Source organism: Aulonocara stuartgranti (assembly GCF_965226115.1).
Source record: "Aulonocara stuartgranti genome assembly, chromosome: 18".
NCBI classification, from domain to species: domain Eukaryota; kingdom Metazoa; phylum Chordata; class Actinopteri; order Cichliformes; family Cichlidae; genus Aulonocara; species Aulonocara stuartgranti.
Window position 1 is genome coordinate 33,168,705 of NC_138954.1, and position 23,667 is coordinate 33,192,371.

At 40.4% G+C, this 23,667-nt stretch overlaps 1 protein-coding gene across 7 annotated transcripts in view; it reads left to right on the forward strand.

Moving 5' to 3' along the window:
- astn1 (astrotactin 1) overlaps window positions 1-23,667 on the forward strand; it is a 488,070-nt gene that overhangs the window by 143,441 nt on the left and 320,962 nt on the right. For 5 of the 7 annotated variants that reach the window (XM_082514225.1, XM_082514227.1, XM_082514228.1 and 2 more), the window contains exons 3-5: window positions 5,987-6,264; window positions 6,560-6,702; window positions 10,143-10,292. In XM_082514225.1, coding sequence (XP_082370351.1) covers window positions 5,987-6,264; window positions 6,560-6,702; window positions 10,143-10,292 — 571 coding nt within the window. The remainder of the gene's footprint in view (window positions 1-5,986; window positions 6,265-6,559; window positions 6,703-10,142; window positions 10,293-23,667) is intronic. The other 2 variants (XM_082514226.1, XM_082514230.1) reach the window with 1 other exon arrangement.

Here is a 23,667-nt window from a genome sequence, read left to right on the forward strand (position 1 = left end):
AGTGGAGATAAAGTTTATTATATTCCATGCAAGAAGCTTCCTTTTGCTATCTTGTAGCTGTCAGATAGTCCCGATCTTTCCGCCTTCCTGATTCTTAATGCCTCGCATTCAGAGACTAAGTGACAGATTGATAGCTCAGCTCTAATACTATGCCTGCTCCGTCAGCCTGAGAAAGGCCATGTCTTCTTTCCTCCATTCAGGAGTTACATGACAGGGGTGTAAGTCATAAGGAGCACTGGTGCCATTATAACATCATCCTCATCCGTTAGTAAGTGGATTATGGGGCTGGAGCGCTGGCATGCTCTGATGTGTGGTTTGGTTTTATTGGCTCTATAAGAGAACACAGTTCACTTAGTCTCCACTTGGATTCCAAGTAATGCCTGGCATTAAACAGTTTTTTCCCTGCATCGCCTGTATTAGCCCCCTCCATGTATGGGCACTAATGCTGGTTGATGGGCTTGAATTACATTTGTCACTGAGGTAGATTTGATTGAGGATCATTATCAGTACCTGACATTTGACATCTTATTGAAGTTTACTCAGGGATGAATGAAACAATGGGGTGCTTAAAAATACATTTGTGCTTCAGTACTTATAAATCTATATGTTTATTTATCAAATGGAAAAATTCCTCAGCTTTTCAATTTGTTGTGCAGTGTTTGAGAAAATAATGAGTAACTCTAATAACAAAAAATCAGTTGAAAACACATAAGTATAAAATATGTTGAACAAACTAAAGTTCAAGGGTAGTCATGCAGGTTTAAAAGAAATATTAGTGTTTGTTTGTTTGTTTTTTCAGCCCGCTGCTGGAACTCCTTTTCATTTTTGTGATTTGCAGAAACCAGACGACTCTCCTGCATGATTAACTCAAACCCAAAGACTCTGGACTCTGCCGTTCTCTCACACCTCTGATAGATCGTTGTCCCATTCCCTCCAGCTTCCTCCTGACTGTGTAAAACAGGCTCATTGCAGACATATTTTTATGCATATACTTTTACTTACGCTTCGGCATGCTTTGAATCATTCGCGTTGAGAAATGCAGTACATACAGAAAGAGGGATCTAGACATTTTAGTTGCATGTCTGAAAAAAGGTAGATGTAGAGCACAAACAAAAAAAGTCATTCTGATGTTACAGTCGGCACAGAGTCTTGATCAGTTAACACAAATATGTATGAGTGAATGGGATTATGTCTTTTGGAGGACGCTTTCTTTAACTTGAAATGAAAATGAAAAACACATAAAGGGAAGAAAGTGGTGGAGGACACTGGTTCACGGGGTCCTGACTGGAGAGTGTTTTTGACTGTAAAGCCTGTCTTGCAAGGGCAACAGACTGTCTGCCATCACTGTGGGATATCTGAGGGTGCAGGCAGGGGTGGAGAGAGCCCCAGGTGGCAGTAGACTCACATGCCTTGGGAATCTACATGGCAACTACCCCGGGCAAGCAAGAGATAACCAATGCTTAAAGCAATGGGAGGCATACTATAGAAAGGCACCACGTGAGAGAATCTATATGATCCGCATCCACGGGTTCAACAACAAAACCTCGATAGTTTTACTTTCTTCACATAGATGCTGCTGACTGAAGGCTCTCTTTCACTCAGCCACCCTCAAGTCACACTAAACAGGGAGTGAGGCTTTAAGGGAGAGGCAAAATCACCACTGCACAGGAGATGTCACAGAAGCATCATAGTAAAAATAAATGCAAAAAAGTTTTTTTCCACAATCATTAAAAGACTAAAAAGAAACTGAGATAAAACCCTGTTAAAGCCATTTCCTTGTGATGAAGGCTACAAGCAAATTGAGATTTACTTGGGTGCTAATTTGTCATGTTTTATATAAACTGTAGGTCTTGCTCTTGTTTTGCTCTCCACCAAATGTGTGAGACTGGCTGTTTACCTACTAAATTCTTTTTTCAGCCACAAGTTGTTAATGTTGTTCTCTTAGCAGGCAGCAAATGGTTCACAGAGACTCATTTTTACAGTTCAAGTGATCTGACCGTTTGTTAGTGTAAAAATATTGTTTAGTGCAACTTTAAGTGTGTTGCTGCTGTCAGCGTCCACGACTGTTCTGGTAGAGAGAAATGTCAGATCCTCCGTTGGTTCAGTTGCATTTAGAGTCACTGCTTCATTTCTGTGAAAAGAGGTTTGCAAGGGTGACTTTCAAAGAGCTAAAAATGTAATCGTCGCAAACAAAATGACCCTCGTCTCCTTTCTGTCCACTGCACATGCAGATTTACTGCACAAGTACCCATATCATGGTGCTATTTGTTAATGTCCTTGACTGTGCAGATTAAACAAACAACTTATGCAAATAGGCCGCAACATTTGCTGATTTAAATTAATAATAGCAACCAAAATCCCATTTTTATTCAGCCACAGACTCCCTAATATGTTTGAAAAGGGATATTTTATGTAAATGACTCATTGAAATCCATTTTTCAGTTAATCATTTTTGCTTATCTTTGCATAACTGTACTTGTTTGACTGAGCTGACGCAGTTTATTTCTAATTGATTTTTTTTTCCCGGTCACTGTTTTTGAATCAGTTTCACTTAACCTTTGTTGTAACAGTGTGGTGAATGAGTATCGCTTACAGGCAGGATCAGTTAGGCACTGGTGTACTTTACTTATTATTTTGAATGAACAGGAGAAAGAAGATAATTTTGGATGTTTATGTATCAAGTTAAGTAAACACGTGAACACCTAGCCGGAGGGAGAATTTATCCAGTTTGCTGTAAATTTTTCAGACTGGTGGGTTTAATTCTTAAAAGAGAAAAAGATCGTGTGTGTTAGATTCCTCCCGTCTGTCTCTACGTGCACTGTCAAGTTGACATTTTCATAACTCTTGACCTTTTCCAAATTGCACAATTTATCTGATTTTGATTTTTTGATGGAGCTCAGCTGCTGGTATCAGATTAGTCGCAGGGAGGTGATAAATTGCATGCACAGTGCATGCAGTGTTATGTGTTACAGTCTTGTCTGAATGTTATCTCATCATTCTCGGTCTTTCATTACTTTAAATATTCAAAACAGTCACACTCAAAAACATAAAACTGCCCATGAACAATCATTGCCTTTATCTATAGAGGAGCTGCGGGCTGATATTCAGACTTAGAATCCCTCTCTCACTGTGTTTTCACAGGCTGTGTGCTTTTGACTTGCCTTGACTTTGATCCATATCCTGCTTCTTGGCAGGATTCTCTGACTCTGCTCTCGCTTTTTCTGCTCTCCCTTTGACTGTAAACCCTTTCATTGGCTCTCTCTCTCCGGTTTCTGTCTGATTCTGTCTCGATCCACTCTGCTAACCTGTCCTCAGGGCAGGCTCGTCGCCCTTCATCTGTCCATCTTGTGCCTTCTCTGCGGGTGTAGATGCCACTGCATGCTTCTACACCATCAGCTCCCTCATAAGTGGTTAAAATCAGAGGGAAAAAGAGGAAAATAAAAACAGTTATGTGACCTGACCCAGTCATCTGAGATCAGTACCTCCTGAGTTGAATGTCACAATTGACTTCTGTCTTGTGCGTTTCCACAGGCCGCGAGCAGGGCACATTTGTTTTTGACTTTTGTCACATCTCTGCGTTGTGATGTGAAATGGGCCCGAGCTGATCACACTGCGGCTTCAGTGTCTGCAGAGAGTAACACTGGAAGCAACTAACGAAGTCTTTTGTTGTAGCTTGAGTTTCACTGCTAGAGATTAAAATGATACAAATTTCAACAAGTATGTTGTGAAGCCGCAGATAAAATGTGAGATGGGAATGGATACACATCCAAAACCCGTGGAAATGAAATGAGTCTCAGTTGTCACTCCGTGGATGGTGAATGGATCATGGAAAATGTGGGAAAACCTGAAAGAGAGGCCATTCAAAACTACGCAGCCAACATCAGTCACCTAACAGGGGAACGTCAGCTGAGCTTACCTGTTGATGATGCAAGTTCACTGGTGTGAAGCATCAAATGCATGTGACAGGTACTAAAACAAACATGATGACACTTTGGTCACTATCTGCAGCTCTGCACCTCTACCATGTTTTGAAAAGCAGGTGTGCTGAGGGTACTCCACAACCCACTGGCAGATGGTAGAGGACCTTCGAAACTCCAAAATAGGAAATGAATAACCAGGTTTCTCAAAATTGTGTTGGTTACATTCCTTAATCCATTTTTATTTGCAGTAAATGCTTAATAGTAGATCTTATTTTCCCTTAGTAGTCCTGATGTAAACAGAGACAGCACTACATGAGAATGGCTGTGTAAAAGTAGTTTTCAGGTTTATGTATCTATCAAAGAGCAAAGTAGTGGATGGTGAGAATCAACAACTGGCAGCGAGACGATTGCCTGACTACCAGGACTAGCTCTGCCAGTTATAGAGCTATGAGCTAATGCAAACAATTCTACAACAGATTTTAACCCTCATTTAAAAGACTGATATCACTGCAGAGCGGGTGGCCAGCATGGACACCCAAGTTTGTGAATGCCATAACTTGAGAAGGAGGTGCCTTTGCACTGTCAAATTGATGCCATAGTAGCATCTGCTAAAAAGTAGGAAAAGTTTAAATCGTGGTGACCTCAAACTCAAAGTCAGAGGTCAGGTTTTCTGATAATCTTGTGAATATGATCACTTCACAGTGAAGCGATTTTCAAGTTCATACTACGGGTGGTCACCAGCATTACATTGTTTTTAAAAGCATTGATCCTAAAACATCACACGTACACTGTACTTACTGACTTCCTAACAGATTTGTATATATTCTAGAATTCTCCGTCTTAGATCTGCATCATCTTTCCCAGTGTTCTGAGTATTGGTCAGAACAAACCAGTCCTTTTTGTGCTGGCAAAAAAACACAGTTTTAGTCAAATGTGATCTCTAATTGAAGGGTAATAGACCGTTAATAGACAAACCTGGTTCCCATCCATCCATCCATTCGCTTCCGCTTATCCTTTTCAGGGTCGCGGGGGGCGCTGGAGCCTATCCCAGCTGTCATAGGGCGAAAGGCGGGGTACACCCTGGACAGGTCGCCAGTCTGTCGCAGGGCTAACACATAGGGACAGACAACCATTCACACTCACATTCACTCCTAGTGGCAATTTGGGTTATCCAATTAACCTATCCCCACAAGCTGCATGTCTTTGGACGGTGGGAGGAAGCCGGAGTACCCGGAGGGAACCCACGCAAACACGGGGAGAACATGCAAACTCCACACAGAAAGACCCCGGCCTGATGGTGGAATTGAACTCAGGACCTTCTTGCTGTGCGGCAACAGTGCTAACCACCGTGCCAAAAATTCAGTTCATTGTCAAAGACCTTAATCATATGAAAACATAAGCATGCACAAGCAGTCTACATTTTGCAGCATATGCAATTTATACAGTACAAACAAATGCAACCTGTATTGGAAAATGTAATGTTCTTCATCAATGTGAGGGCTGAAGGTGCTGCTCCTGGGCAAGACTGTTTGGCATGTACTCCATAAAACCACAGCGTATGATTTTCTGACTTTTGTGTTGACCTAATGAGATGGAACATTTTAATTAGAGGGTTGGATTATTACGCAGAGCCAAACTGTTGTGCCTATCTCCACACGATTTGAGGTATGACACATGCAACAACATGAATAAGTGCATTTTTTAAATTTAAGAAAAAATCTCAGCACTTAAAATGTTGCCATGAGTTAAGATTAGTTTAATCAAATGAAGATAAAAGGCGTATTCTGCTTCCGTTTCACCTTGAAGCAAAGTAGAGGAATGTTTCAGAGAGCTGGTGTCATGTAAAAACACTGTAGGCGTAATTCAAGACAGTAAACTGTCGCTGCAACCTTTTTCAAATGTTGCTGTTGGCATCGCGACTTTGACTTTGATCCGTATTCTATTGGCAAGATTTTCTGACTCTGTTCTCGCCTTTGACTCACACTGCTTTCTCTCTCTCCGCTTCTGTCTCCTCTCCCCCTTTTTTTTTTCTGTCTCTCCTCCAAATGCCACCCTCCTCCCCTCAGGGCGGGATGATTGCCCTTCTGCTGTCCATCCTCTGCCTGGTCCTGATCCTCTACACTCGCAGACGCTGGTGTAAACGCCGCCGCATCCCTCAGCCCCAGAAGAGCGCGAGTGCTGAGGCAGCTAATGAGATCCACTACATCCCATCAGTGCTGATGGGAGGCCAGGCACGCGAGAGCTTGAGGAACTCCCGGGGTCAGGGTCCAAACTCCAGCGGTACCCTCAGTATCCGGGAGACACCGATTTTGGATGGGTACAAGCAGGGTTTGGATGTGGGATGGTTAGAGCTCAAGCCCTAAATATAAGCACACAGCATGCGTACACATTGCTGAGTTGAATAACAGTATCTTGTTAATTCCATGCTACACAAGCAGAGCCTAATATTGCCTGAATATAGACAGCTGCTTCCACAAATCAGCCTGTACACAACACACTTGGTTTTATTGTATTAGCCTGTAATGTGTTTTGATGCCTTTATCAGTACATTGCGTCACACATTAGCCACTTGTGACATTTATTCTAATTTAGACAAGCCTGATAATGATTTCGCTAATTGATTTCAACTACATCCCCAGGTATGAGTATGACATTACCGACCTGCGTCACCATCTGCAGCGGGAGTGCATGAATGGTGGGGAGGAATTTGCCAGCCAAGTCACCCGTACCCTGGACTCGCTCCAGGGCTGTAATGACAAGAATAATATGGACCTCGCACCTGGTAAGCTGAAAGATGCACAAACAGCCAGGTCAGAAAAGACACGCGACCTAAAGAACAAGTGCACTGAACAATATTTCTCATGATAATTAGAAGTACAGATCATTTACCTTGACTTTAGGGTCATCGGCTTATTGGCTGTTATTGGTATTTAGCATTAAAGAGTATTTATTGTTTTATTTCATCTTATGCTGTTACTCATTTTCAGCAGATAAACACAGATAATTTCATGTCCTACCAAACGAGAGACAAGCGTAGCTCCAAGCCGGAGATGTTTCTTTGTTTGTTTTCATCTGACACTGTGCATTTTTCTAAGTAATGATAGAGGTTGAGACTCCATGTTGCTATGAAATGTTATCTTTTATAGTCATAAAGCAGTTACATTTTATTGCAGATGTTCATCTACCCATCTTATTAATGCATTTGTTTTTCCTCCTCCTCAGCCATACGGTTTTCTAAGTTACAAGACAATGCGTCAAAGGGGGTTATGTTTGTGTATTGCACAAACTCAGTTGCAGCAATTGCAGAGTGAAATAAATGAAAAATTAATTGGATTTTTAATTAAAACACATAAGTTTTATTTTCTCTCATAGGTTAGAAGTAATTATCTAAATGAATTTGGAGGGAATGATAGAGGATAAAAAAACATTTTCACAAACATGCATGGTGGAAATGTTTTGCCTGTGTAAAATCCACAAACATAAGGCATCTTGTTCACTTGTTTCTACAGTTAGTAGAATAACATCAGCTGTGTGACCCATGTAGGATGCAGATCACATATAAATATAAAAACTTTAAACAGTATTTTTGTCACCACTGACATAATTATGGAGCCACGTACCTGCCAAGAAATCTGGATTTTATGTTTTAGAGAAAGCATTTTTCATAATTGGTGGACTTTGGAGTTGAGCACCACTCCCATGAGAATTACTTCATGAAGTGGAGCAGTTGTGATGAAGGTACAGCCTCTGAATTTCAACTAAGGAGAGAGTCACCACTCGGATTCATCAGATCTCTTATAGCTGTGCTCTTGTAAAATCCAAACCGCTCCACCCCAGCGCTTATGGAGCAGAGTAATCCTGTGCATAATGCATTTAAGATGTGTAACGCAATGAACTAGAGAAATAAAAAATGGAGACAGCAGCTCATGCATGGAATAGTAAATAGCGTGAACATCAGAGAGGTCACTCAGAAAATAACATTTGAATTTAGACTTAAAATAATGAATTTCAGTAAATGTGTTTTGGCTCCTCTGACCTTTTCTCTGCTCTATGTATAATGTAGTAGGTACACATACATAAACAAATGAAAAACAAGATGTCTGGGGTATTTCGTGTCTGTTGTCACTTGTGCACTTTGTACTTCTTCAAAATAATCTTGTCTTACAGTTTACTGTACCTGGTAGTGCGGCTACAGTTGTTCTACCAAATGTCTCATTTAAATGTTTTGAAATAAAACTTTATTTCTTTAAAATATCAAAATTTTCATAAAGATTTTTCTTTTGCACAATTGCAACATTTTATTGTTTCCATATTTTAAAAAAAAGACATTAATAATAGAGAAATACGTGTTAAATTATCTGTAGTTTATTGTTATTAAGACATTTTGTGTCATTATTTATTACCGTATTTCCCAGACTACAAAGCGCACCTGAATATTAGCCGCACAAGCTAAAATCAGGGGAAAATCCTGTTTTGTACATACATTAGCCGCACCTGACTAAAAGCCGCAGGTGTTTCAATGTTGACTCATCATATGTAAGAGAATATGCACAAAGCGAATTGTCAGGAAAGAGATGGCTGTTTGGAGACACACCCCTTTTATTAATATTTTGAAAAACAAGTTATGGGTACATATTTGCACATGTAGTACATAACAGTAACCTACAGCACACCAGAAAAATAGATTCGGACTACCTTTTAGGCTCAGGTGCAGTGACACGGCTTTAACAAGAAGAAAAGTCAGTCATTCACCATCTTTCTCTTCTTCCTGCGCACTGAAACCACCAAAGTCCTCTTCTCCAGTGTCGGATACGAACAGGCTCAGGATGGCTTCGTCATCCACTCTCCGCTTCTTTCCTTCGTTGTCACTTACAAAACCAAAGAAATCCTCGTTGTCAGAGTCGAACACCCTCAGAAGGGCCGTGGCGGTGTCCTCCTCTCCATCATGCAGCAGTCCAGCCCTTAGAAATCCGTTAGTGATCGTGGATGTTTTCACACTTTTCCACGCTGTCAGAATCCACCGGTGGAGTTGGGCATAACTTGCTTTTCGCAAGTTTATCGCCGCTCATCATCCACGACTCCCGCTGAACGCGTAGCGCTACTTTGAAGTTTGTTTTTCGCGCTACTTCGTACGGCACTACGTTGCCTGGCGGACGGACATGTGACTAACATACCACTCTTGAACCCCGATCCTTCCGCCAGGCAACGTAGTGCCGTACAACAGCAGAACAAACAAAACAAATCGTCTTACGATATGACAACAATCATGGACAATCCATAGAAAAGCCGCACCTGACTAAAAGCTGCAGGGTTCAAAGCTTGTGCTTATAGCCCGACAATTACGGTAGTTTGAATTACACTGAGATGGACAAATATACTGAAAAAACTAGTTGGGTTTATTAATTATTGAATACAATGGCATGTATTAGAAAATATACCACATACTAGACGTCTGCAAGCGACGTTTTAAAATACTGATGGATTTGTTTATTTTTGTTAATAATTCATGCTTTCGCTCATTTCTTTTTGCTATTTTGCAATTCTCTAAGCTAATGCACACATATTTTAGAAATTATGGTGAGACAAAGCTTAGTAGTGGCTCTGAAAACATCATCCACAGTGATCCTGAATTAAGTTTAATCCGAATCCATGACACAGATGTGTGTGTTTTTTTGTTTTTTTAAACTGGAACAAAGTGGAGGACATACTGACATTGGCAGAAAATTACAGCTACCATGACAAACAGTGTCTGTGACTAAATAGCATGACAGTCACATATCTGCAGTAATATATGATTTTTAGTGTTTCCATGGAACTTCAGCTCTTAATATTTACAGAAATAGATAATTTTTCCCTCTGAGGCTTAAATGGGCTCTGTCTAATGCCTTAATAAGTTTTCATTTCATGCCAGCTTTTGTCTGTCTTTAATTTTGCCTGTTTGACTTCTGGTACAGCAAACAACATCCTGGATTTTCTTTCTTAGTATTGGTAATACTTTATGCTTGCCACGTCAAGCCAAAGCAAAGAAACAAAAATGTTTTTCGAAGTGGGTGCTTTCTCATTTTAACTCTTTGCCCAAAAATTCAATTAAACAAAAAAGAGTGTTTATTGAACCTTCCACCTCAAACTCATGTGTCAAATATAAAACACGTGACTTTAGGAAGCTTTAAGGTTGGTACGTCTCCTAGCTTACATTTAAGAAATCATTCTTCTTATCTGCAGTGAGTGACAACACCAAGTTGGCGCTAATGAACAAATACAAGGACAACATCATTGCCACGAGTCCCATCGATAGCAACCACCAGCAGAACACCCTGCTTCCCCACAATACCTCCACCAGCCAACGCAAACGTCTCTCCAGCAACACCCGCGGTGAGTCAATCTCTGCCATGGATTTGGCACAGACAGCAGATAACATCAACACCACCAATCCATGAGTTCTCTCCAGGACTACTAGCAGCATCAGATCATTAGCTGGACATTGTTGTATCGTTACATGTGTACACTGATCCTGTCAGGTGGCAGCCTGGGGACTTTATGAAGGCAGTTACATTTGAAAGAAAAGGTTTTCACATGACTTGACATACTTGACATGGCCCTCCAGACAGTAAAGCCAACCTGAAACTTTAATTCTTCTCCTCTCTCCCCTTTTTGTGTACGATAATATAAGCTACAGAATGAATGTACAGTTTTTAATTGTTGCTTATACTAATAACATACTGTGTGGACATCTCATTCACATCTCTGTGAAAAGAAGAAGCAGAACACAAAGTATTACCATGAACGCTGGTGTAATCTGTGCTTTTTATACAAGATAGATCCTGCATGGCAGTTATGTGTCTAGTTTAGTTAATGCAGTTCAGAGGCTTTAAAAAATCATAATAACCTTAAACCAAGGCTTTAGGGAAACAAGCATAAACACAAATGGTTTCTATCTTCAGAATCTGTCGGTGCAGTGAAATCAAGTCCTAAATGTGGTGGAGTAAGCCGACTAGACATTTTGAGTAGATTTATCAGCAGAGAAAGTGCCACTACTCACTACTTGCTGCTAATGTTTTTCAGTGGTCAATAGTTGTTTTATTTTTTTTTTCATTCTGTAGCAATTTGCATATAATTGCCAAATTGCTGCACAGCCTAGCTCTGTTCCTGGAGCTTTAGTAATTCATAATGCAAAAAAATCTTCACTCAAGTGATCACATAAATTATTGACTTTCACTTCATTATCCAATTTTTCTCAATGCATCCGTGTTACACACTCACAGTGTTCACAGGAATAAAACAGACTTCAATATTATTGAGTTTTACCAGATAACATCCAGACACACTTGATATGATAATATGATACTGCTCTGTCAAGTCCAGGCAGTGGTCACTTACAGATGCAAGGCAAGGAGTAAAAATTGTTTTATTTTTTAATAACAAGTAATAGGACATAAACAATAATAGAGAATAGATGGACAAATTGTTTTACGTTGCAATTGGACTTTGTAAAAATGAAGTTTTCCTAGCTAGCTAAGGTGAGTATTGGTTGCCAGTAGATGTCTGTGTAGGTTTTCAGTCATCCAGGTCATGGTAATTTAAGGAGCTTGGAAAGCAAAGTGGCAAACAGCCACTTCATAAACACATGGCACAACATGGAAGAGCCACCTCGACAGGACAAGACTCAGCTGTACATCCGCATCTAAAGGACACAGGTCACTCTGTCGAGGATGCCAGTGTTCATATTTTGGACAGAGAGGACAGATGGTTTGAAAGAGCAGTGAAAGAAGCATCTATGTCCATGTGAATGTATGTGAACGACCATCTTTGAACAGAGGTGGTGGCTTACGAAACTAAGTTTTGAGATCCCTTTCCAGACGTCTTAACACCCACGCACACCCGAAACCTCTGCTGCTAATGACTCACACCCTTTTTTACACCTTGGCTCATGCGATGAGGCAAGTGATCTATAGTGGGTCAACAACAATCTTCAGGGACAACTCCCACTAGTGCAAAAAACCCTGAACTCCCCACTATTTGGTCTTAGAAGTGAGGAAGCTTCTCGGATGAGAGCTGACTTAAAGAAGTCCAGTCACTTTTCTTTCCAAGCTTCTTAAATTCCAATTAGATGTTGTTTTTTCAGTGTTGTTCAGTTTCAATGTTATTAGAGTGATCAGCCGCTCCTGTTCATTGAAAGCAAAGAGATTTAGTATCAGATTGCCTTTGTTAATGGTTTCCTCTACAAAAGCTAAAGTCAGACTTGGGAAGTTCAAATAAATGTTTTCATGTAACCTCAACATTCAAAGCATAATACATGTTAATGCAAGTAGCCACAGAAATGGTAGCTGCTAACATGGTGCTGCTAACAATGCTGGCCTAACAGTGATGTTTTAATAAGATTTGTCAGTCAGTATCACAAAAACATGCATGAACGCACAATTAGTATAAAAGTATAAAACCTTTGTTATAAAAAGGAATTGACAAAAGGAATTAACAAAACATTGATGATTTTTTTTGTAAAACTTGAATTTCAATTTGACTTTAATATGCTTGTGGTTACTCGCATTGAAAAAAATCCCTGTCTTTTACCAATCACACCTGCATCAGCTGAAATACATTTTCTCTGAGATCTCATTTACTTGTGACCTACGGTAATTGTATTTGTAAACAACATATCAACATGTTTTTTTCATTTATTTTCTTGTTTTCCCATCATTGCTTCTTTTCAGACAAATGACTGAATATTGGTTCACCACACTAGTAACCAGAAAATGCTCTTGGAACCCAAAAGGCTAAGCCCTCTCCAAGTACTGTGTCTCATTATATGGGCATCTTTGTAAGATGTTTTGTAGGAGCGAAAATGCATTTCACTAAAAATGTAAAGGAGGATATAGAGGCCTGGGAGCGTGAGGGTCCTGCCCAGTATCTTTGCTGTTTCTAGGACTGCTCTTCTGGACAGAGATCTCGTATGTTGTTCCTGGGATCTGCTGGAGCCACTCGCCTACCTTGGAGGTCACTGCACTGAGTGCTCCGAATGCTTCTCAGGTTCTTCTCTCAGTCATTGGCACTTCTCCAGCTTCTCATGTTCCTTCTTCCCAATACCGCCGTCATTCGGTATAGCTACATCTATCACTACAGCCATTTTCCTCTGCTTGTCCACCACTGCTATACCCGGTTGGTTACCCATCACCAGTTTGTCTGGCTGTATCTGGAAGTATCACAGGATCTTAGCTCAGTCATTCTTGACCACCTTGAGGGCCATGTCCCATTTTGACCTCGTGACTTCCAGGCCATACTCGACACAGATCCTGTACACTATGCCAGCTACTTGGTTATGGCGTTCCATGTATGCCCTGCCTGCTAGCATCTTGCACCCTGCTGTTATGTGCTGGAGTGTCTCAGGAGCATCTTTACACAGCCTGCACCTGGGGTCTTGCCTGGTGTGGTAGACTCCAGCTTCTATGGATCTTGTGCTCAGAGCTTGTTCCTGTGCTGCCATGATTAGTGCCTCTGTGCTGTCCTTCAGTCCAGCTTTGTCCAGCCACTGGTTTTGGATGTTAGCCACTTCCTCTGTCGCCGTCAATGATGGTTTTTCTCCTTGCTCCTCTTTCTTGGGTTCCTGCTGCCTGAGGTATTCAGTAATCACACAGTCAGTTTTAGCCATCTTCCTAATGTACTGATTGATGTTTGTTGTCTTATCCTGGGCAGTGGTTCTGACACTCACCACTCCTCTGCCGCCTTTCCTTTCACTTAGTGTCCAGTCTCAGGGTGCTAGATTTGGGGTGAACCCCTCCATGGTAAGGAGCTTTCTTGCCTTGATGCCAGTTGCTTCTGTCTCCTCCGTTGGCCAGTTTATAATCCCAGCAGGGTACCTGTTCAGTGGAAGGGCGTAGGTGAAGATAGCCCAGATCTTGTTCTTTCTATTCAGCTGATTCCTCAGCACTTGCCTGACTCTTTGCAGGTATTTGGTGGTTGTGGCTTTCCTAGTGACCTCTTCGTGGTTTCCATCTGCCTGTGGGATTGGTACACGTAGCTGTCCTCGATGTCTGCAATGTTGCCTTCTGGTAGTGCAATCCCCTCATTTCTGACTTCTGACTAGCAGTGGGGACAGACCACTTGGCAGACTTGATGGTGACTTGTGCTACTGGCTTAAAGTCCTGCCTCTAGTGTTGTTCAACACATTTCTATTGAGTTTAGATGTGTCCTTGATCCAACACAGCTGATTTAAATGGATAAATGACCTTCTCAACATGTCTTGAAGTTCTCCAGAGGCCTGGTAATGAACTAAACTTGTGATTCAGGTGTGTTGACCCAGGGTGAGATCTAAGGCTACGTTCACACTGCAGGCGAAAGCGCATCAAATCCGATTTTTTGACCCTATGCGACCCATATCCGATCATGCTATGACAGTGTGAACGGCGCAAATCCGATATTTTCAAATCCGATCTGGGTCACTTTCGTATGTGGTACTGAATCCGATACATATCCGATGTTTTAGAAAGCGACTGCTGTTTGAACGGTCAAGTCGCATTAAATCCGCCTTTTACGTCACCGACACAAGACTGAAGCCAATTATCAGCGCCAGAGAAGCGCCCGAGAAGACATCGCGAACGCTTCTTGGCCATCCAGTGTAGATGTCAGTGAAACTGTTGGGAAGACAACGTAAACATTTTATTTGTACTGTATAATCTGCAGATTCTGACAGAAATCTACAGCTATCCTTTGAAGCACCGCTCCTCTCTTAAACAGCAATAAGGATCATTATTAGGTTATTTACATTATTATGTAAATAACAAAATAACTTAAAGCAAAAATTGGGAAACGTGAAGACCGAAGTCTTTATATTAAGGGCCATCAGTCAAACAATACTGTTGCTCTGGGTCTAAACAGAGCGCGTTGTGTGTGACATCTTCTTTTGCGCATGCGGGCTGCTTTGAGCGTTCACACTAGAGCGCGTTTGCTGTCGCATTTTATTTGTAGTGTGAACGAGCAGACAAAAAAATCGGATTTGATCAAAAAATCGGAATTGAGCATTAAGACCTGCAGTGTGAACGTAGCCTATAACCTGCAGGGACACCGGCCCTCATGGACTGGGTGTCACAGTCTGGCGAGGGCAGACTGTATGAATTGAAAAAAGGACCCAAAATGCAGACTCCAAGGAACAGGGAACAAAACTTGAATGTTAACAAAAGGTGAGCCGTTTAATATGGCTGGTAGAAAAGGTACAAACAAAGGGCAAGGCAAACTGAAGCAAAATTAACACAAACCTAAATTGGGGAATCTAAACAAACAATAAGAAAAACCTAGACAAGAAACTTGGAAGCATGGCATGGCATGGACAACAGACGACCTGACAATCACACACTGAAAACAGAGGACTTAAATACACAGGAGGTGATTAGGGGAAGTGGAGACACATGAGGAAACAGCTGACTAGGATAAACATAATGATGCACAGGCAAGAGTAAAACTAACCGCATGAGCACAGAACACAAGACCCCTTTTCAAAATAAAACAGAAAACATGCAGACTTAGACACGACAACCAGAACTTGACAATGTAAGACACAGACATGAAACGCATGAAGAGCAGGGGAGATTTAACATGGTTGGAAACACGAGGGGGAAATAATAAGAACTAGAAACACTTATGCATGATAATACAAACTTGATAACTTAAAACGCATGAAACACGAAGGGTGAGGGGAAGCTTAAATACAGGGGAAGAAAACACAAGGAGTCTAATAACCAAATGAACTTAGATAACCTAATGAACAAAATAAACTCAAACTTAAAACGCTGGGTCAAAAGACCCAGGACCATGACACTGGGATTGGGGACCCCTGATCTAGGCACTCCAGCATCCATATGTGGGGGATTGAGTTATATATTCACACTACCAGACAAAGGTTTGGGCACACCTTCTAATTTGATAGTTTTTTCTTTATTTTTTACTACTTTCTACATTGTATACACATACTGAAGACATCAAACATATGGAGGAAGATATATGCAATTATGTAGAAAAGAAAAAAATGGATAAATAACTCTAAATATGTTCTATGTTTTATATTCCTAAAAAGTAGCCACCCTTTGCTTTGTTGACAGCGCTGCAAACCCTCGGCCTTCTCTCAGTGATGTTCATGATGTAGTCACCTGAAATGGTTTCACTTCACAGGTGTGGCTTTTCATTTGTGGAATTTCTTGCCTTCTTAATGGGATTGGGACCATCAGTTATGCTGTGCAGAAATCTGGTTGGTACACAGCTGACAGCCTTATTTGAGAACTGTTAGAATTAATTTTATGGTAAGAGCCAATCAGCTAAGTAAAGAGTAATGACAGTCCATTTTTACCTGAACTGAACGTCAGTCAGTCTGTAAAATTGCTAAAACGTTGAATGTGTCCCCAAGTATAGCGCCAAAACCATCAAGTGCTACAACGAAACGGCTCACATGAGGACACCCCAGGAAAGGAAGACCAAGAGTCACCTCTGCTGCTGAGGATAAATTCATCCGAGTCCCCAGCCTCAGAAATAGCAAGTTAACATCACCTTGAATCAGAGCCCAAATAAATGTTCCAATAACAGACACATCTCTACCAGCTGCTGGTGACACTGTTGGGGATTTATTCAAAATTGAAGACACACTAAACCAGCATGGCTACGGTAGCATCCTGCAGCGGCATGCCATCCCATCTGGTTTGCGTTTACTTAGACCATCATTTATCTTTCAACAGGACAATGACCCCAAACACACCTCCATGCTGTGTACGGGCTATTTGACCAAGAAGCTCATCGAGCTTCATGTGGTAGTCAAAAGCCAAGAGTGTGCAAAGCAGTAATGAAAGCAGAGGGTGGCTATTTTGAAGAATTTAAAATCTAAAACATGTTTTGAGTTATTGCACACTTTTTTGTTTACTACATAATTCCTTATGTGTTCATTCATAGTTTTGATGCCTGCAATGTAAATACTCATGAAAATAATGAAAAATTATGAAATGAGAAAGTGAGTCCAAACTTTTGACCAGTAGTGCATATGCCAGATTTATCCTTCAGTAAAAATGAGGTCTGACAATGAGGCATTATGTGTTCAAGTCATTCAGCACTGTGTGCTCAGTTCCCTGCTGTGGATGTCTTTTCTCTCTAAATATTTATCTCTCACTATTCTAGTATTCACAAGAATCCATAGTGAGTCACTGAATGCCACCACAGGTTTAATCATTGACAACATCATGAATGCCCTTTGGAAAACTCTAGAGGACTATGAGACATTTTCACCTCGTTGGACAAAAGTGATCAATAATAGAGTGCAGAATACAGCAGTGTTATAAAAGTAGCATTGGAAAACAAGAGGCATAAAATGAGTCATAGATATAAACATTTCCTGGGAGATTATTGGACTGCGAACAATAAATAAAACAAAGTTAGCAGGAGCGTGTGAAATCTCACAACGATGCAGATCTCTCTTATTATTGTCTTTTTCTACCATACATTTATTTATTTTTTAATTTTGCACTCACATTGTCAGCACAAACACCCATGCCTCCCATGTTCACCTGTGCCTGGACAAGCTGTGATATTGTCCTGTGTAATAACAGACAAAAGAATATTGGAAATGCAGAGAGAGAGAGAGGATACGGTTGATGAAACTGAGAGACATTATCCCATTATCATAAACAAGAGAAGAAGGCAGCGACATTTTTAAAATGTCATTTTGAAAATCTTAATCTTAAATCTGTTAACCTCAGACCATAACTCACTTTCTTCCACACTCGACTGCAAGTGCTTTATTCTCAGTCCAATTAAAAACAATTCTGTAATGTTCGTTGATGCAAAGTAATCTCCAGAAATACCCACTTTTAGCCACACAAAGTAATCCAGAAATCTTTTCCAAACAGTGAGGAAGGATTGGAAATGAAAAGATACGACAGAGGGACATAAACAAAAATGTTCACATGTGCATGTACTTGCAATTGGAATTACTGGAATTACTGGAATTACACACACACACACACACACACACACACGCACACGCACACGCACACACACACACACACACACACACACACACACGGGACACCTTGATTTCTAATTGTTAAAGAAGAAACAAATTGGTCTTGTCCTGTTTTCCTATCATGGTTTTACCTTGACTGATTTGGACTCAGCTGCTTCCACCATGGCTTTGGCAAACAACTGCCTGAAGCCGAGAAGCAAAATAGAAAAAAAGAACAATATTTAAGCATGTCCTTTTATCAATAAAACAGTTAAAACAAAGAATAAATGCCCACCACCCAATGTCAATGGATTTGATCAAATTTGCAATAAACATTTGACCAGCTAGAAAGTGCTTGGACAATGAAAACACTGAAGGTAGAAAGTTCAAAACAAAAGGATTCTTGGGTATACATGAGACTGTAGGGATTTGTATACTCACTTAATATTTGGTTTAGTATGAGACTTCTGTTACTCTTCCCTCACAGCCTGATACTTAAATATTAAGCCTGCAGCTTTCCAGTTGAATTCAATTCAAAATTCTGTTTCATTTACATACAGCCAATTCACAACAACTTTCACCTCAAGGGGATTTACATTTATAAGTTAAAGATAATATAATTAATAAATGAATAAACAATATTAGAAAGATACCCCCACAATCACCCAACACCCTATGAGCAAGCACTTGGCAACAGTGGGAAGGAAAAAGTCCATGGCAACAGGAAGTACACTCCAGCAGAAAAAAATATAAAAAGGTAAAGGCTACATGGTTCTAAAAATTACTCCAAACAGCTGCTCATCAGTAGGGCCAAACAATTCAATAAAAGCATAAAGATTCCTGGGGCACTTTTATAATTCATTTTTTAAAAAGTATTTAATATAAATATAAATATGCTGGTCTGAGTAAAATGGCTATTCTAGTGAAATTTTCTACCACAACCAACTCTAGAGTTTAGGTCCAAGAGTATGGTCCAAAAAATAGAAACTATCCAGTGAGTAAATGTGCCTTGTTTATACCAGAGCAGAATGGACAGACTGCTTCAAGCTGATAGGATCAGTAACTTAAATATCCACTCCTATGCAGAAAAGCATCTCTAAATGCACAACACACTGAAAGTTGGAGTAGATGAGCTTCAGCAGCAAAAGTCCACACCCAGTGCCACTCAAACCCAGTGGTTTGTGGACTGTGGGCTCTGGTACTGTAGGAATATAGGTTTTCAAAAGGTCTGTTAAGTAAGGTGGTACCAAACCATTGAGACTCTTATAATCAATTAATACATATTTAAAATGGATCCTGAAATGGATTAGAACCAAGTATAAGGAGGTCAGTGTAGGTTTAGTGTGATCACACTGTTTCTTTACCATCAAAAGGCGAGCTGCTGCATTTTGAAGCTCTAATCAGAGCTAACATATAAAGAGTTATAATGCTCTAGACAAGAGATAATAAAAGCGTGAATTATCCTCTTAAAGTCATGTGAGTTGAAAGAAACTTAACAACAGAGCTAATCTGTTTATCACATTATAAAGAACTGCCAAAAGTCACGGTTCAGTCAAGGTTCCTTGCAATCATATGACAGTAAGTGGGTAAAAAGACCAGTGGTGCTGTCATATCCATCTAACAGGTTGGGTCGCTCAAATGAAAATTGTGTTTTACTTTTATTCAGTTAAGTTTATATCCACTCATGATTGTACATCTCTAAGATAATTCACTAGTGCCTGAATAAAATATGGCTGTTGGTTTGTACAGGCAACTCTGTCTTGAGGTCAACTGCAAAGCAATGAAAGGAGATGTTGTCTTTTTTTAAAAATGGACCGAAAAGGAAGCATATAGAAAGAGAGCAGAATGGGCCCCAAAAGTGAACCCTGAGGTCCCCCACAAGTGGTAACACGGATGATGAATACTGCCCTAAATGGAGAGAAAAACTCCTATCTGATAGATATGACTGGAGCCAGTGGTCGTATCTTTAATACCTGCACGTAATTCAAGCCGTGTCAGAAAAATGCTACAATCTACAGTGCCAAATGCTGTAGTCCAAAAGCATGAGGGAAGCAGACCTGCCAGCACCAGGTCATTCAACACTCACAGAAGGGTTATTTCTGTGATGTTTCAACAGAAGATTGGACAAATGTTGCCTGTTCTGATGAGTCTCAATTTCTGCTGAGTTGTGCACACCATGGGCCTCTTAGTGACATATGACCATAATTTAAATGACACAGGCTACATGGGTATTGTTGCTGTTGTTTATCCCTTTATGACTGCAGTGTGCCCAGCTGCCATGTGACAAAGCTCAAATCAACTCTAACTGGTGTCTTGAACATAAGTTCACTGTACTCAAATGGTCTTTACAGTCAGTAGATCTCAGTCCAATAGTGCACGGTTGGGATTTGGTTGAATGAAACATTCACATGATGAATGTGTAGCAGAAAAATCTGCAGCAGTTGTGTGATGCTATCATGTCACCGTGGACCAAACTCTCTCTCTAAGGACTGTGCAAAGATTTAAAACAAAGGGGCTAAAACCTAGTAATAGCAAGATATAAATATTAAAGTGACCGGTGACTAAGTTTTTAATGAGGAGTTATTATCCATGCACAGTTTGATGTTAGCACTGAAGCCTCACAACAAGAAGATCTTGGATTTGAGTACACCAGCCAACCCAGGTCTTTCTCTGTGGTGTTCGTATGCTCTCCCATTGCTTGCTTCGGCTCTCTGAAGGTACTTCAGCTTCCTTTCATAGTCATTCTGTCGCAGAAATGCATGAGCTAAATTAATAGGGCTAAATTGGCTGTAGGTGTGACTGTGAATGGTTTTTATTTTTGTTTAAGCCCTGCAGGGGCTGGAGACCTAACTTCTAAGTAATGTTAACATTTTGGAGTTCTATGTACATATTCAAAGTGTGTTTTGTGGCAAAAGATGGATCTAACCCCTCTAGATCTTTGATATCTCAAATAGTCAGCTCATCTCCCACTGATCATCTACTGATCTTCTGCTTTATTCAGAGTCAGCCTGTCTACTGACACCAGAACTTAATGCTCCTACAAAGAAAAGAAAGGACTAATTCTGATCAATTTAGTTGCAAAGCTAAAAGAATATGCAAGCATGAAGTAAAGAAATAAAAAATCCATTTGCGTACATTATATTTGTTGTATCAGCATTGGTAATATCAGCTTAGTAAAGAAATAGAAGGATTTGCTGCTTCCTAATACACTCAAAACACACACATACATACACACATACACAATTTTACAATTTTAGTGCTTCCAGGTAGAGATTAGTATTCTCCAAAGCCAGCTGCATAGGAATGAGGCTGTCTAAGCAGGCAATTAGATGTGCTTCATGCAGTTTTGAGTCGCTGTTGTTGGTGTTTCTAGTCAACTATTTTCATCTTTGTCATAAAATATGCACAGACAGAGCTATTGTTGTCCTCAGTGGATAACTTCGGTGCATGTGCAAGGCAGGTAAGGTAAGGACTCATTCAATTTTTGCTGAAGATGCCCCAGTGTCTCCCTTCACTCCATATGTCAGCACATTTAATGGACTCCAGAGTTACTTCTGCAGCAACTAAAAGTGCCAGATTTGCCAAATGGGAGAAAAGGATGTCAGAGTGAGTGAAAGGAGTGGGCCCAGGCCTGCGGCCCCCATCAGTATTTCATGATTGTTATTGCTGAGTGGGTGCATAATTTATTCCTAATTAGCGATGGACCATACACCATAATTAAGTTAATGTTGTCTAAATTGTTGGATAAGGTTAATGTTTCATTAAAGTTATTGTACTTCTGCATTAGTGATGGGTCGTTCGCGAACGAAATGGCTCTTAGAGCTGGCTCTTTGACGTGAACGACGCGAGCCGGCTCCTTATCGCGAGCCGTCACATGTTTTTTTTTTTCTTTCTCTCACCCTCTCTCTCTCTCTCGCACTTTTTTTCCGCTTCACTCTGCACGCGAGCCTTGTGCTTTACGCTGGGCAGAGGGGGGAGGGGCGGTAGTTACACTCAGTAGCACAGGAACAGAGCCAGAGAGAGAGAAAGAGAGGCAGGGACAACAACATTAGAAAGGTATAGTAATCATCCACAACTATTTTCGGTTGCAGATGATAAAGGCAGGGATAGCTCAGTAGGTAGAGTGGTTGCCCCATGATCGGAAGGTCGGGGGTTCGATTCCCCTTAACAGCTACCCTGAGGTACCCCTGAGCAAGGTACCGTCCCTACACACTGCTCCCCGGGCGCCCAATGGCTGCCCACTGCTTCACTGAGTGAATGGGTTAAATGCAGAGAGCAATTTCCCCACGGGGCTCAATAAAGTACAATAATGTACTTTCTAAAGGATTGAGAAAGCTTATTCATGCAGGTTCATATGACAGAAAATGTGCATGCTCTTTTAGTTTTCATATTATAATTTATATTTAATTGTGTTGTGGTTTGCAGTGTTTTGTGTTCTTTTCACTTTAAATTTGTGAAAGGAAAAAGCTGAAAATTTAAATAGTTAAAACTTGAAATGTGAATAGTTGATTTTTGTATTATATGATTTATTTATTACATTTTATGTGGAGTGAATAAATAAAAGTATATTTACGGTGGCCCCTAGAGACAAAGCACATACAAACTTCAAATCACGTACGAACTCTGAAGCATGTACAAACTCCAAAACACGTAAAAACACGTACAAACTCCAAAACACGTAAAAACACGTACAAACTCCGAAGCACGTAAAAACTCAGAAGCATATAAAAACTCAGAAGCACATAAAAACTCAAAACACGTACAAAAGACAACAGAAGTGCTCCAGGATGCTGGGCGCAGTGTTGAGCCTTTGTTATCTTGTGGCTACACAAGCCAGCAAGTACCAACGACCGGATTTGGTGTGTGGTAATAACAGGTAAATGAACTTTTTTTTAAATTATTTGAATATATATATGAGTGCTTGTGTATAAATACACAAACAATACACACATGCTTTCAATTGTGTAATTTAAGTGATCTAGTAGCTCTGCTTTGGAAGTTCAGTTCATGCTAGAAATGTGTTTTGGAGTTTGTACGTGTTTTGTCTCTAGGGGCCACCGCATATATTTATATATAAACATATATAAATAAAACCACTTGTTTTTATGTTAGTAATTCCTTTTGTGCATAATTTTATATTATTGTTAATAATAAATTAATTAAAGCAACAAAACAACCTGAAGAGCCGGTTCGGAGCCGAAAGAGCCGGCTCTTTTTAGTGAGCCGAACCGAAAGAGCCGGATCTCTAAAAAGAGCCGGAAATCCCATCACTATTCTGCATGCATAACGAGGCTTGCCCTCAGCATTGTCTCTTACCCACAGGATAACAGGGCAAACGTGGGGATAATAACAGACATGAGTATTTTGACAGTATCTTTTCATTGGATGGCATTGCTTGACTTAGTCTAGCTGTTTAGGCCATTTGATTTGACGGTGAAAGCACTGATAGGGCTAATGATAACAATGATGCTGTTGCATTCAAACACTAGAAAAGCTAATGAGCCTGATTCTTACAGAGTGCTTCTTGTTTACATCTGAATACATATATGGATTATCAGCCTTGATGACCAACTGTTGATTGTACAATGGTGGATTTAGTTCTGGGCAAATCCTGTTATTATACTAAAGAAAATGATTTTCCCAGGCCTGTAGGCTATCCGGTCTTTAAGTGATGACGTGATGAATCACTTAAAGACCGGTTTTTATTACCGCTAATCATTTTAAAGCTCAGTTTTTAAGCCCTTACGATGTAACTACAGCCAAGCCCATGCAGCAGTA